The 14,616-nt window shown below is 31.6% G+C and overlaps 2 protein-coding genes across 3 annotated transcripts; one reads left to right on the top strand and one right to left on the bottom strand.

Moving 5' to 3' along the window:
• Positions 1–1,139: 1,139 nt before the first annotated feature.
• Positions 1,140–3,579, bottom strand: LOC107367819 (uncharacterized). Its single transcript, XM_015935566.3, has 4 exons — positions 2,880–3,579; positions 2,186–2,790; positions 2,020–2,120; positions 1,140–1,947 (listed from the first exon to the last, which is right to left on the bottom strand). The coding sequence occupies exons 2-4, from the start codon at positions 2,232–2,234 to the stop codon at positions 1,357–1,359; spliced, it is 741 nt and encodes a 246-aa protein (XP_015791052.1). The 5' UTR covers positions 2,235–2,790; positions 2,880–3,579; the 3' UTR covers positions 1,140–1,356.
• A 3,614-nt stretch (positions 3,580–7,193) lies between these two features.
• LOC107367990 (ras-related and estrogen-regulated growth inhibitor-like protein A) lies at positions 7,194–14,555 on the top strand. 2 transcript variants are annotated; one of them, XM_015935765.3, is made up of 5 exons: positions 7,194–7,942; positions 10,621–10,677; positions 12,344–12,420; positions 13,807–13,983; positions 14,070–14,555. In XM_015935765.3, exons 1-5 carry the CDS (start codon positions 7,870–7,872, stop codon positions 14,334–14,336), a joined length of 651 nt encoding a protein of 216 aa, XP_015791251.1. In that variant the 5' UTR covers positions 7,194–7,869; the 3' UTR covers positions 14,337–14,555. The 2 variants fall into 2 exon arrangements, with proteins under 2 accessions (XP_015791251.1, XP_089124091.1); XM_089267965.1 differs by lacking the exon at positions 10,621–10,677 and having other exon boundaries at positions 7,257–7,942.
• Positions 14,556–14,616: the final 61 nt, after the last annotated feature.

Here is a 14,616-nt window from a genome sequence, read left to right as displayed (position 1 = left end):
AATTTCAATTTTTATTGTTGAACCAAAAGGAAGTAAAAGTGATTTTTTTGTAAAATTTCATGATGTTATTCATGATATTTTTGGACTTTCCTTGTTCTCCGCTTGTTTGCCACTTTCCTTGTTGGAACAAATGTTTACCAGTTTTGGTCCAGCAATTGATTTCGAATCATTTTGCTCATGTCGCCCAATTGAGACCAGTTTTCATGAAGACTACCAGACAGCGAAAAATAAAAAATACGGAAAAATAAACTTCCTACTTGAAGATGATTCAGTTAATTTAAACATTATGACTTTTCATTTCTTGTTCATCATTCATTTTTGTTTCCATTCACTTTTCTATCAACATTACGCCCTTACCTTTCATCATCCTTATTGATACCGCATTTACCTGCTGTCAATTTATTCATCTTCTTATTGCTCATCCTATTTGTCATCCCCATTATTTTCACCATTACGCGTTTCAGCTTCAATTTTACACCTTCCAAGCCCTTCAACAAGCTTCATTTGCCATGTTATTTTCATTCAACAGGAATTTCATTTCTTCATAAACTTTGTTATCTTAAACTGATCAATTGCGCGATTGGACAGAAAAAGGTTTTGCCAAAAAAAGGTTGAGAAAATTCGGAAACCCGATTTAATTGACGATAATTTAACCACCAAAAGCATAAAACGTGAATCACATGAAATGTTTTCTTTTATGAAAAATATCTTTTTACTCTAAAACCTTTTCGATTTAAAAAGAAATCAGTTTTCAACGATTTCAAGAAATGAATCGGGACCCGAATAACCTGACAAAACTTTGGTTCTCTTGATTTACAGCAATTTTATTCAATCAAAATGAATTTTATTCATTTCATAAAAATTCGAGGAAAATTGTTCAAATCTCTCAACCAAAGCGTTTTGTTCCAATTTATTAATTGCATGGTGAATCTGAATAATTCAGGTAACATTGTGCTAGAGTTCATAATAAAAGTCGATTGATTTGCAATAATCAACAATTAAAGTCGTCCACTTGCCGCTGAACTGCCTAATACCGTATGATCGATTCAAAATTGTTAACTCCACCTCAAACTGATTTTAAAAATATGCATAAAAATCTGTTATCATCGAGAAATGAATTTTCATGGGATATTGAATGGAACAAAGTAGTCAAACCAATATTTAATTGATAAAATTAAGTGATGTATTTCATGTTATAAATTTATATTTTACTTTCAATGGTTACTTCAATCTGCTTGTTTATTAATGAGAGATTGGAATTGTGGCGAGCATGTCATTGATGATGAGCACCATGTTTTGTTTCCTGGAGCCAGAATAATCGTCCATTTTCACATGAAGATAAAATATCACTAAATGTTAACCTCGAGTCCGTGAATAGGGAGAATTATGTCGATGATGACGTCTCGAGAACCAGAAAGAACACCGCTGCCCCCAAAAGAACACCTTGACGCCCAACTCTCTCAAGATTCTCCTTCTTTGCGAAGAATTTTCCAAGGATGAAGCAAGGTCTACACTAGGAGGTAATTCTGCATACCTTGCTCGTAATATATTGTGTAACTCAGTGTTTCTAACAACTGATATTCTTCTATCGATAAAAGCTCTCGTATTTGAATAATGACAATAGTTCTGAGTACAATTGTTTTCATTGTAAAGCTCACAGTCAAGGCTATACAAATATATGTCTAGACTGAAACAGCCATCCACCCACAAAGTCAAATCAGTACGCAAGACAAAGCGATCACCATCATTCAACCTTCCCAAACAGTTCTCTCTGGTGAAGTTACACGGCATGAAATCAGGCTCATTCTCATCAGGCGCATCATGCTCATAAAACCAGGGATCGAATGATCTATGTTCGATATTTTGTAAATCAAAATAATTAAGAGGCGCATAATCTAAGATAGTCATCCAGATTAATTCGACTGGAATTCCGATTATCGTCGAAAGCTGTCAAGATAAAATTGAATGTCTAGTTTAATCTAAAGCAAAGTTGAAATGAAACATGAGAAAATGGCTTACCTGGTTAATAACTTGCTGATCTTTGTATGGAGAACTTCCATCGGACCAATCTATTACTATATCATGATATCCCTCATCTTCAACCTTAACCTTTATGGTAACTGAATAATTTATCGAAAAGTTATCATCACTTTATTATCATGATTCATTAAATAAATAGACTCACCTTTATCTAAATTATCCTCTTTTTCAATATTTTTCAGTGAATTATCCATTGGCAAGAATCAAAATATTTTCTGTGAAAGAAATGGTTTTGTAGCATTAACTGTGAATAGACTTGACTGGCAAAAATGAACTTGAAGCAAAGAAGAAAGCAAAGGATTCACAAAGAAATGCTGTGCACAACTGAAACTTGTATTACTTTACCCTGAGACAAAAGACAAAACCGGAACCAGAAACAAGCTGTGTCCAGTTTAAACTAGCTCAGTGGAAACAAAAGAAGTCGAACCAACATTTAGTTGAAAAGATTTCATTTCAAGAGTATTTTTTTAGGCAGTTCAGAGGCAATATTCAGTTGAAAAAACTAAGTCTTATATTTTATTCACTATTTTAAATAAAATATCTTTTATATAATTGAATGGAAAATATTACTTTGTTATTTAAACACATCTAAAATGATTTCAAAGGCGGTGATAAAGCGCTTTTACCAAGCATAACTCCAGCAAGAACGTCAATCATAAACTCGACCACGGTTTTGATCAGTTTAAGAAGTAATGATCCCCAGTTGAGTTGATCCATAGCTGTAAGTATCCTTTCACCAATTTTAGGAAACTGTGGTTCGGATAAAAACAATTATTGGAACCGAGGGGTCGACAATCATCATTAAAAAATACATAAGAAAAAATTATCTGCAAACTTACTTGAAAGTAGACAACTTTTGACATCCTCCTATGACTGAAACAAACTATTAATAGGAAAGAAATGAATCGTAACAGAACGAAATCATTTTGGAAATTATTTAAGTTCTGATTTTATTGTAGAGTCCTTCAAAGGTCTAAATTAACCAATGAAAATGACCAAGTTTTTTAATGAAAGCTGAAAGTTGAGCAAAATTTTGTACAAAAAATGACTTCAATTGAAACAAAGAAATCATTTTTAGTAAAACATCTTCATTTGAAATTGAGTTATACAGGCGACTTGCTTCATCATCGAGAAACCTCATTGTACTATTAATAGAACTGGACAGGAATTTATTAACAAACACTTGAAATGAACACATTTGTTGCAATAAACAAAGAAATGGTAACATGAAGAGTTGGAAAAGAAAAGAGTTTCAGAAAAAAAATGATGAACAAAAATCAGGGTTAACTATTCATTGATAACCATGATTGGCTTACCAGCATCTAGCATCCATTAAAAATGATGGTTTCTTTCAATCAGAAAGTTGATCAAGAAAGAAGGTGAAGAAGAAGAAGAAGAAGAAAGAAGAGCAAAAATGATAAAGATGATGGTTTTATTTGAAGGTAATCAGTAATCAACACAGTCAACCCTTTCATGATAACCTGCTCCCACCCTGAATGGTTGTTGAAAGAAAGTCATTATTAAAGGACCAACAAAATGTATAAATTAAAGGTAATAAATGAAAGGTAAAAAAAAGAGGTAAACAAATTGAGGCTAAACGATAATCCAAAGGGAAAAAGTAAAGTCAATTTTATGCAAAAAGAATCATGAAATCAATGGAAGAAAAAAGAAGAATATTTTCTCCTTCCAAAAATTAGACTTTTCTCTATTATCCAAACTAATTCATTTAATCTTGCAATCATAAATCAATTTGATAACAATCTAAAGCGTTGATATTGATCCCACACACAGTAAGTAGATATCAACATTCAGAAGAACAAGAAGAAGAAAAAAACATTTCAACCAAATTCTCATTCTTTTATGCTCTACTTGATGTTCACTGGTCATCATCATGTTAATCTTCATCCGATGCCCTTGAAAAGGTTAATCAAATTTGTTTGAAATAATGTTGAGTGAATGAAGCATCTTAGCTGACCGTGAATGTTTTACCCCGAATCTTCATCTGGTAATGTCGTTAAGAAGCAACAGCAAATGTAAATGTAAAGTAAATAAATAAAAAAAAGTAAATGCATTTTGATAAAAAAAATGAACCGTTTGAAACAAAATTGATTCAAGTCATAACATTAGCACAAAGTGATTAACTGAACAAACTTCACTTGTTGCCCAAAAACGTGGCCCTTTTGCCCTTTTTTTTAAAGGTGCTCATGGCCTAAATACAAATCAACAAATTAAGCATAAAATAAACTTCATTTAACATAATAAACACTCTACTGTTTTAACCTTCATCTTGTACCTGATGATGTATACTTGGCTTTGCCCCTTTGCCAACCTCACTCTCATCAATCCTTTTATTTTTCAACATCTTTTTAACGACTAACGACTCTCTTCAACTGCCCAACTCTTTTGTCTTCATCTTTATACTGGCCACTTGGCCCATCGCCTTCATCAGCATCATTTTTGTATTCCCTTTTGACGATGTGATAATCAGTTGGCCCAGCCTTGAGAGAGAAACAATTTTTTTTACTTCATTTCAATTATTATTGGTTTGGCCTGGTTTCAGCTTCGTTTGCTTTCATTTGGTACATTTTTCAACCTTTAATCTACTCTGTTGTCCATGATGATGATAATGGCAAAAGTCGTAAATCATCATTTTTTTATTGTTTTTACTTCAATCTTTTATCATGTTAGCTCAAGCCTTTCAAGTTGCTATTGAAATCTGCCAATTTCATCCATTTATTACTGTTACATTTATCAAGTTTGCTTTAAAAGCATTTACGTGACAATCAAATTGTGGTTTCAAGTAACCATAATTGCTTCAAATTTTAAAGATTCATCAATATTAATCAAAATTTCAATTTAAATTTTTAGACTTTCAAGACTCTACGTTTTAGTTGAAGACAACCAATAATGTTTAAGCTTCAGCTACTGATCTATCTTTGAATTAACTTGTACAATTGGTGTCAAAAGAAAATTGAATTTTGAATATTCGCATAAATCACTTGGAAGTTGAAACTTATAGACAGAGATCAGAGGTTTCCAGCCTCAAATCAATGGTCAGTTAAAATTTGAGTTGTTTTCATGGGAAAGTTATTAATGATAGACAGATCAAAAGAGACTGTCTTGGTGCTTAATTCATCTACAGGGTCCGCCACAAAACATGTCAGCCTGTACATTTTATTAGCACATGGAGTTCATTTTGAACCAGTTTAAATTTGAATGAACACACATTTTTAGCCTTGATCTGGTTCAAGTCCGAAGATTTTTCGTGAAAATCTTTACCGTCACAAGAAAATATTCTCTGGTCAAACCACATATTTGACAAGTTCGTTGAATATGCTTGACATGGCGCTTTGAATTAAACAGAGTGAAGCTAAACATGGAAGTGAATCGCATAAGCACATGCTGAGCACAAATCATTATACCAATAAAATGCATGATTTGTGAGGTAAATGAAAAATATTTCCACTGAGATATCAGTAAACCCAAAATTTTGGTTCCTTTCAACATTTTTTGGTTTCTTTGCAAATGATTGACTAAAATTTATAATCATTCAGTAACAGCTTTAGAAGCAACTCAAGTAATACTTTCTGCTTTTCCTTTTTTATCATGTTTTTGTTAATGGATACAAATGAACAACTAAACATTAGAGAAGACATTGTATTCTAATTTTTCCTAATCATGATTACAAATTGCTGGAAAAGGTCCATTTAATGCAGCATCTGCAACCTTTTCGTTCTCGAACAATCTGACTGAATAACATGAATCGAAGTCTTTAATTTTGTGGTTTTTTTCCTCATTTTAAACAAAAACTTTATCCATCGATAAGGGTCAAGTTATTAACATTCAATGACTGACAAGAATAACTTATCAGACTATGAATCTGTGTCTATTTAGCGCTATAAATTGAAAATTCACTCTCAAAATTGCTCTCAGAAAATTCCCTTAGAGGTCGAATAACGGATTGGACTTCAATGACCTTGAGCATTCAAACTTATGATTCTTCAATCTATGGAAGCTCATGGTTCAAGTTTGAAGTCTGTATTGAGAATTAGGAGTTGGATTCATTGCCTATTCTGATTTAAAATACAACTTTCAGCAATTTTTTGCGAAAGAGAGAGGAAACGTCTTTAGACGAAACTAAAGTTTGCCGTTTAGAATTGTTTGAATCGAAGCCTGCCGAATGCTATCTTTATGGCCTAGTGCAACTTCCTGTTAAGACCTACATTGATGCAGAAGGAGACTTCTCAAAATAAGTCAAAAATCATGTCTTCATACCGAGAATCGGGACTTACCTAAGCACCTAATATTAAAGAATAATTTCATAATCTTTATAAAAAATATTTCCAATTTCACCAGCAGCTGAACATTATAACTGAGTATTCAGTGTCACTTGTCGAAGACTGTTAAAGTCATTAATCGACGATTGAACTCAAACCATTGAAATATTGATTTTAAAAAGTTATTCTCGTGAATTTATTTTTGTCAAATGAAGATTAAGATCAACTCGATTAAAAGTGTTAATCAAATGTGCCGATTTCAGTTGCTTTTATTCACCTTTATCAAAGCTGTTTATCTTTAACCCTCTCACCTGATTGAGCTATTGACACTTAAGATCAAGTACAATTAATTAAATATAGTTATTGTGCTAAAAAGGCGCATATTTATCAATGAAGAGAAAAAAAGCGACAGAAAAAAAACTTCAATCACTCATTGGATTCACCTTCACTTTTAGAGATTAAATAATCTCATTTTTCATTCAATGAACGTTGCTTTAATTAACAACTTTCACTGATTAATCAATATTTTTGTCAAGCCAAACATCAAGAAATAAAGTCAGGAACAAACGAAAAAAAATGCTGATAATGAAAGGTGAGGAAGAAATAGAAAGGTAAATGCATTCAAATAATCTAATTTTCACATTTTTTTCAAAACTTTAGTCAATAATGCGATAATCTTGATTGAACAGACCAAATTGATTTTTATTGCTTGCGCTTTTAATACATCTTCAACAGCCCAACGATAACTGGAGCTGATTCGTTAAATTGCAATAAATAAACAATTTGTCAGGTAAACAACTCTAAATCTACTTTCTTTGAAAAAAAATTCTTCTTCTTCTTCTTCTTTTCTCTCTTTCCTTACCTTGCACCTTCAACATGTTGACCAGTTGAGAAAAGAGTGAAACCAGAAAGAGAAGAAGATGAAGACCAGATGAGAAGATGAAGAGGGGGTGGAGGTAACAAAATGGGGCACAAGAGTGAATGGAGGTTAGAGGAGAGAGAAACTGGTCTGGATAAAGATGAAGATGAAGGAGGTTGGAGAAGGATGAAGAGATGAAGAGATGAAGAGAGAGAAACGATAAGTTGTTTTGCGTTTTTATTTTGTGTCTTCTTTATTTGTTGCTTGTACCGTTTGATAACCCATCAGTTTCATTCACCATTTGGATCAACATTGTGAGGGAGAGTGAATCACCAATATCAACACGTCCATCTTGATCATTAATTATTTTCACAAATATTTCATCTTCTCATCCTGACCAGTCAAAGTCAATGTTCATTATCCACTCATCTCTCTTCTTTACCTGTTAACCTTTTCTTTGCATCTTTTGTTTTCGCCCTTCAACCTCTTCTCCTAAGTACTGACTATGGTCTGTCTCAGTGATTCACCTTTATCGGCAAATTCATTGGAAAAAGTTTACTTCAATTGTCCGATTTTTGGGAAAAATTGAAATCAACTTTCATCAACAAATATTGACTGTTCAACGTTAAGTTTCAAGTTCAGGATTTTTCTCAACTTTTTATTCCTTTTCTGGTTCCATTGTAAAGATTGAAGATGACAAATAATTTGACTGGCAATCGAGCTCTTCGAATCGCCATTCTTGGAAGTTCACAGTCGGGAAAATCAGGTAAAAAATGGCTTTTCTCTTTACTCTTCCAAGCCCAATCACACTGGAAACTTTCCCCTTCTCAACTTTGTTAACCTTTAATTGTTGATGGGTTAAGTCAAGTTTAATGTGCCATTTATGCTTATTGACGTTCAACTGTTTACTGACTTTTTTACTGTTGATCGTGAAGACGAGTATTACTCTCGATTAGACTCAAGTGCTTGAGCTTTTAAAACCGATTATTTAAAGGTTTCATCATTCATTGTCGATGATATTGTCAATTATACTAAATGGTGCAGTACAAGAATAGCATCAAAACGATGGTGAACAGATGATGTGGTATTCAATGGTAAACATGAACACAATGAATAGATTATCCAATCGAGCTTTATTCAATTGCTTTTTATAGTTAATGTTGATTAATTAAGCGCGCAAAATGAGATTATTTTGTTTTTGTTCATTTCATCAACAACAACAAAAAAAAGATTCCAACCATTATAACAGAATTACCTTTTGTGATAGAGTTTGATTGATTACAAGACAATTTAATCGTTAAATGCATTAAACTTTAATCTTAAACTCTTTTCGCATAACCGGACTATTTTAGTTTGCATCAGGTCAGATTAAGTTTCACCAAATTAAGCACATAAAAACAGACGTTTGGCCTCACATTAACAGTGTTACTTTCAATGAAACAAACGCATTCCTTTCGTCCATTCAAAAGTCAATGCAACAATAAACTACAATTAACTTGACTTTTCAGACTAAAGCTCAGTTCTGTGGAAATTGTGAAAACAAATGTTAACACTTGAGTTTAAGTGTTTCGACAAAATTATAGCTTAGACGTGAATTTAGGCGAAGAGCTTCATTTATGATTAAAGATGTCCGCAGGAATACAAAAGGTTGCTCTTGTAAAATGCCTGAAGCGAACCAACAATTTGGAATCTTTTTGGAAAAATTACAAAATTTAATTTTGTCTAAAATTCATAGACTTCCAATGTTTCTTCAATATTGATGGCAATCAACTGGAAGCATTAATCTTGTTTTATGCAAATTTTAACCTTAATCTTTAGGAAATTGATTCAAATTTTTTTCTTGATTTTTCTTTTTCTTTTTCATTTTAAATACAATAATCTGAATACATTTTTAGATGCAATTTTGCACAGTAAATTGACATTCTTGTATTTCAATAGACGATTGTTATTGTTAAACTTAAAACAATATTTAACTTCCGCAAAAATCATTAAAAAAGAAGAGAAGAAAAGAAGAAAATTGCAATAATTTCATGTGACATGAAGAAATTAATGAGCTGATTATTGCCCCTAAGATATTGTTCTTGACCATTAGTTTATCAGGTTAATTGCATAGGTTAGTTTAATTACCTCCCACACCTTTTTTCATTGGCAGTGCAAGTAAAGCTTGAAAAAAGTATGAAATTGAAAAAAGAAAAATAAAAATGAGAAAAAAAGGAAAAATACAAAATATTTAAACAGGAAGAGGGTAACAAGGTTTAGGTAAAGAAATAGCCAATGAAGGTTAGGTCAAACCAATCAATTTGAACCTAATAAGCATCAATTTCACTGTTACAAACCACTCCTGTTCATACATTGTGTTGTTGTTCAGGTTGATTCATGAACAGCAGAAAAACTATAATCACAATAACCATTATTAAAAAATAAGTTTATGACAATTGGAATAGCTTTTCAAGAAAGGTTGCTCTTCTGGGCCGCCTCATCAAAAGGTCATCCAAATGATGGCCAGTTCTGCTTTAGTATACAATAGATGACAAAGTTAGATAATTTTGAATTCCTTCATTTGCTAACATTTTGTTCACATTGCTCAATTTGGTTAAAAATAATAACCTAAAAGCGAGCTTTAAATCAAGTTTATCTTTACCATCGAAAGGTTATAACATTTTTTTAATCTTAATCTGAGATAATTTGAAAGCTGAGAGTTTCATTGTTTTATGGATTTGCAATTTCAAGTTATCCAAGATTCAAGCTTTCACTTATTTAAATTGAATCAAGAATCTTAGTGATCAGAATGAAATGCATGAAAATAATGCAAATAAAGTCCATAAGTAAAGATACTTATTGAGTTTCATTGAAAAGTCATGGATAGCTTGATTCACAAACTTGTTTTGCTTAAAAAGTTTGAAACGAAATCTTATTGTTGAGACAAAAAATCGAACGTAAAGTCAATTTTTATATCAAATTTTGATCGAATTTTTCTGTTTTTTGAAAATTCGCTGTTATACTTTGAATAACTTTGAAATCAAATGATAAGTAACTATTGACCAAACACTTAATGATTAAAGTATCAATCTCTTGAGTCGACGAGAAGAGTGTTTTCACAAATAAAACAAAAAATGATTATTGACTTCAGAATAAAACAGTAAATTTCATTTCTTCATAAAATCTGAAAATTCCCAGTAAATTTGAACCAGAATTTTGATTATCCTTAAAAATTATTGTTAGATGAAATGATGAATGCGTTGACATTTGCTTTAAATGATGAATCTCCAAAAATCTCATGCATTTTGAATAGAAAGTTAATCAACCAGGAAAAGCGTTTTGTTTGATTGATCAAAATTTCATTTTCATTTTGAAAACATAAAAATGAATGTTAATACGCTTAACTATTGTTAAACTGTTTTATTATTTACACTAATCTGTTTCAATTATTTATCCTATTTTTAGCTGTAACAGTCCGCTATTTGACCAAACGATTTATTGGTGAATACAGTTCAAGTAAAGGTAAGTTTTAACCATTAATTTAATCATAATTGCTCTCAAGGAAAACAACGAAACAAAAGATGAAAATTTAAAAAATTAATCAATAATAATAGCAATAATAAACTAAACGATAAGATAAAACAAAGCATTTTGAAGTGTATAAAAATATACTCGAGTGAAGATGAGAATTGCATTAAAAAAAACTTAAAATTGATCCACTATTTTGATATGCTTATAAAGCTTATAATGCTTAAAGCATATAAATATCAAAAAAATTGGCTAAAAAAGTAAAAAATAAACCAATAATTTAGACAATCATCATTTATCATCATCATAAGGGAGACAAAAGAAAGAGAAAGGCCGAAAAAGCGAAAGAAAGGTAAAGAAAATGGAAAGAGAAACAAGTCTCAGAAAATGAACATTGATGGACAAAATGAATTCTTCCGGGTGCCTCTTCCATTCACTTTTGTTCTTGTTCTTGTTTCCACCTTTTTTCAACTGGTTGATGAAGTAGCAGATGAAGAGCCATCAGGTTGAAACATTTTCAGACACTAACCAAGAATTGAATTTGCATGAAAATCAAGTGACAGTTAAAGCCTAATAGTTTGACCAAAAAAAGCGAATCATCACTTTGCTCACTTATTATTAGTTACTCGGAAGTCTTGAACAGGGTTAGTCTTTGGCTTGGGTCAACTTGGTCAGGTTATCAGGAATGGAATGAAATTTTTTTCTCTCCATTTTTCCATGTTTTCCGATTGAAACATTTGAACCAAATTGGCATTGTTTTTCCCTGTTTTCATGCTTTTCCGTTCAATATGTCAATGTGTTAATCAGTTAATCAAACCTTTTCTGATTCCCTCTTTGGTCAGGTTTCAATCCTTTTCTGAATAACCTTTCATGTCATGAATCAAGGGTTGGCTTATCACTTTTGAAACATTATCAATTAATCTGTTCTTTCATATGATCGCTTGAAACTTGAACGCTTAACATTCCAAATGTTTCATGTTTCCCTTTGACAAGTGAAACATGAAAAATTGTAGCTACACTTGAATAGCTGTTAACTCTTTATCTTCTAGATTATTCATTGATTATCTCATAACTGCAATCAAATGCTTTACATGATTATTGTATATTAATTTCTGTAGCTTCTACTTAATACGTTTTTTTTTGATTCTGATTAAAAATTTTGCTTCTTTCCAATCAATTCATTTGAGGAAGTTGATGTTGGCAAAAGAAGCAAAATTTTGCTCCATGTTCAATGCTCTTTACCTTCATGATTAAGATAAATTGAAACCTGGAAACCTTCATTTCCTAATCAGATGAATTTCATTTTGCTTTATTATCGTTAACACATTAACACTCATCTTAAACATCTTCATTAACAATCGACCTTTTTTTTGATCAAAATTTGTATTCTTCCGTTTCGTTTGATCAAAAGGTTCAACAAAAGAAACCAATTAACCAATAAATTAACTAATTATCAATTCCTTTCAATTTCATTCTTAACCATCCAAGTAACTTTCACTGATGATTTCACTGAAAGGTAATAAAATACTGTTCAATTGTTAAACCCTTTTCACTGTTTACATCTTTTTATTTATTGATATTTCTGTTTTTTTTTGTGATTTTTTTATTTTTCATTTTTATTTTTTCGTTTCATTTCAACTGATTTTCATCTTTTTTTCAGACTTCTTTTACCACCATTCACTGACTGTTGATGATGTTAAAACTGACGTTGAAATAATGGACACTTCAAGTTGCAAGGTAAGACTTGGTCAATCTTGTCCATTTGATTATTTGTTGAATTGAAATTGATCAAGGTGGAACCGGAAAGAGTTTCATCTTTTTACTTTTTACTGATCCGGATAAGATTACGGTAATGTTGAACATCATGTTGAAAACAAATGGTCAACATCATCATTAGACTCAAATTCATGCTTCTCATCATGTACCATGATGAGATTATATTAATCTAATTTGGATTTTTCTTCTTCTCTCTCTTCTTATTCAAAGCTAACATTATCCTCTTTTTTGACTCTCTTTCAATCTGACCAAAATATAATCAATAAATAAGATCCGGAAACGGCTTGTGTGTGTGTGTGAGTGTGCTTACCTGTCTAAACCTGCATTGCCCTTTAATAGATGTTAACTCCCTTCACTAATAAGCATCAAGAAATAATCTTTTTTTTCTGATCGTCCTTCATGTAACCCGGCCTCTGTACCATCTCATGCTCATGAAGGTAGGAAAGCACTCAATGCAGGTATCGCATTTCTTGCCTTGCTTTTTATAAATCTAATAATTTTCTTCTTCCATTCAGCTATGCAAAAATCTGTTGCATTAAAACTCTCACATCAGCATGTAATTGAGTCAATCAAAACATGACATGAGATTTGGAAATAACTATCCTTTGAATAACGGTCTGATCTTTTCTATGAGCTGATTGTTGACTAATCTGATCAATTCAGAATATTTTTACATTTTTAGATCAAATAACGGCTTTAGAGTTAACAGTTATCATTTGCAACTAGACTTCAATGGTTCCACTTGATCAGAGTAAGGGTCTTAACCAAATGGCATTTTTTTAGAGTCCATCTATTAAACAAAATTTAAAGTTAAATTAATTTGATCTAAATCACTATAAATTGTATGTCTAAAGCTATCTCCAGTGACGACAGTAGTGCGGGGCGAGCATCGATAATCTATGTTAACTCAAAAATTCAGTTTTTGGCATTACTCCTTTTAAATGAAATTCAATTCAGTGAAAAAGTTTCAGGCATAGTTTAAAGTGATGAAAAACAGCCAGAAACGTAAAAAACACACCAAAACGAGCTTGAACAGCATGATAGAAAGGGATTCAGAAAAATTGAAAAATATCGATGTTAGTATCTTGGTAATCGATGATCATTAGTCAAAAAATATCGATAAATCATCCAGCACTAGACGAGTTTCTTTAAATTGTTATTCAACAGTCCCTCGTTGTGTAAATCCTTTTTGTTATTTGATCAGGTGTTTTCGAGTTTTAAGTCTTCTTTTTATGAGCACATCTCAAGTTTCTATGATGCATATCTTGACAGTAATCTAAAAATTTGTAAAGTTTTTCTCACTAATTTCTCGCCTTTTCTGTTTCCTTGTCTTTGTCGTGGAAATAGTGCATCTATGACCATATTGCCTGGGCTGATGCATTTGTTGTTGTCTATTCAATATGTGATAAAGATAGTTTCCATGAAGCTCGTCAGCTTTTACAAACAATTGCCATGTACAAAGGAGCCAGACGATTGCCCATCATTTTACTTGGAAATAAAAGAGACTTGGAACACAATCGTGAAGTAAAATAATTTCATCATTTTCTCGTCTTTTCTTATCTTTCGTATTAATTATGGCTTTCAATTTTCCTCCCATTTATCTTGTTTAGGTGGCAGTAGACGATGGTCAAGAGTTGTCTCTTCTGTGGCAGTGCCAATTCTATGAAGTATCGGCAGCAGAGAGTTACATTGGCGTTTCCTTGGCATTTCAAAGTTTGATTCGTGAAGCAAAGCCTTCTGCTTTATTGAAAACATTACCACCAATGAGAAGGAAAACGAGTCCAGCAATGATTGGAAAGATGATTGGCATTGTTTTTGGCAAAACTGGATCAAAGTCTTCTCGGAATGGCAAAAAAAGGCCTTCACTTTCCATTTAATTTCCATTAATTTTGTAACAAATATATTCTTTGTAATATATTTCTTTGTATTGTAAAAATTGATCAAAGGTGCATCTATCCATTTAATTTTATTCCAACGCTCTATTCCTTTGTATATAAAATTTAAAATGAAATTCAATTTTTTTAAAATCAGTGTAAATACATGAAGATGAAATATCAGTAAATTGAAATAGATATTCTGGCCTTATTGGTAAATTATATTTTTATTGGTCTCATTTAGAAAATTTAATTTGGTCAAATCTTTTTTTCGAGAAATGGT

This window comes from Tetranychus urticae, chromosome 2 (assembly GCF_039701765.1).
Source record: "Tetranychus urticae isolate SD_2017Ah chromosome 2, NJAU_TeUrti_SD_1.0, whole genome shotgun sequence".
Classification (NCBI taxonomy): domain Eukaryota; kingdom Metazoa; phylum Arthropoda; class Arachnida; order Trombidiformes; family Tetranychidae; genus Tetranychus; species Tetranychus urticae.
Note: the sequence above shows the minus strand (reverse complement) of the source record. Positions and strands in the feature narration are given on the sequence as shown.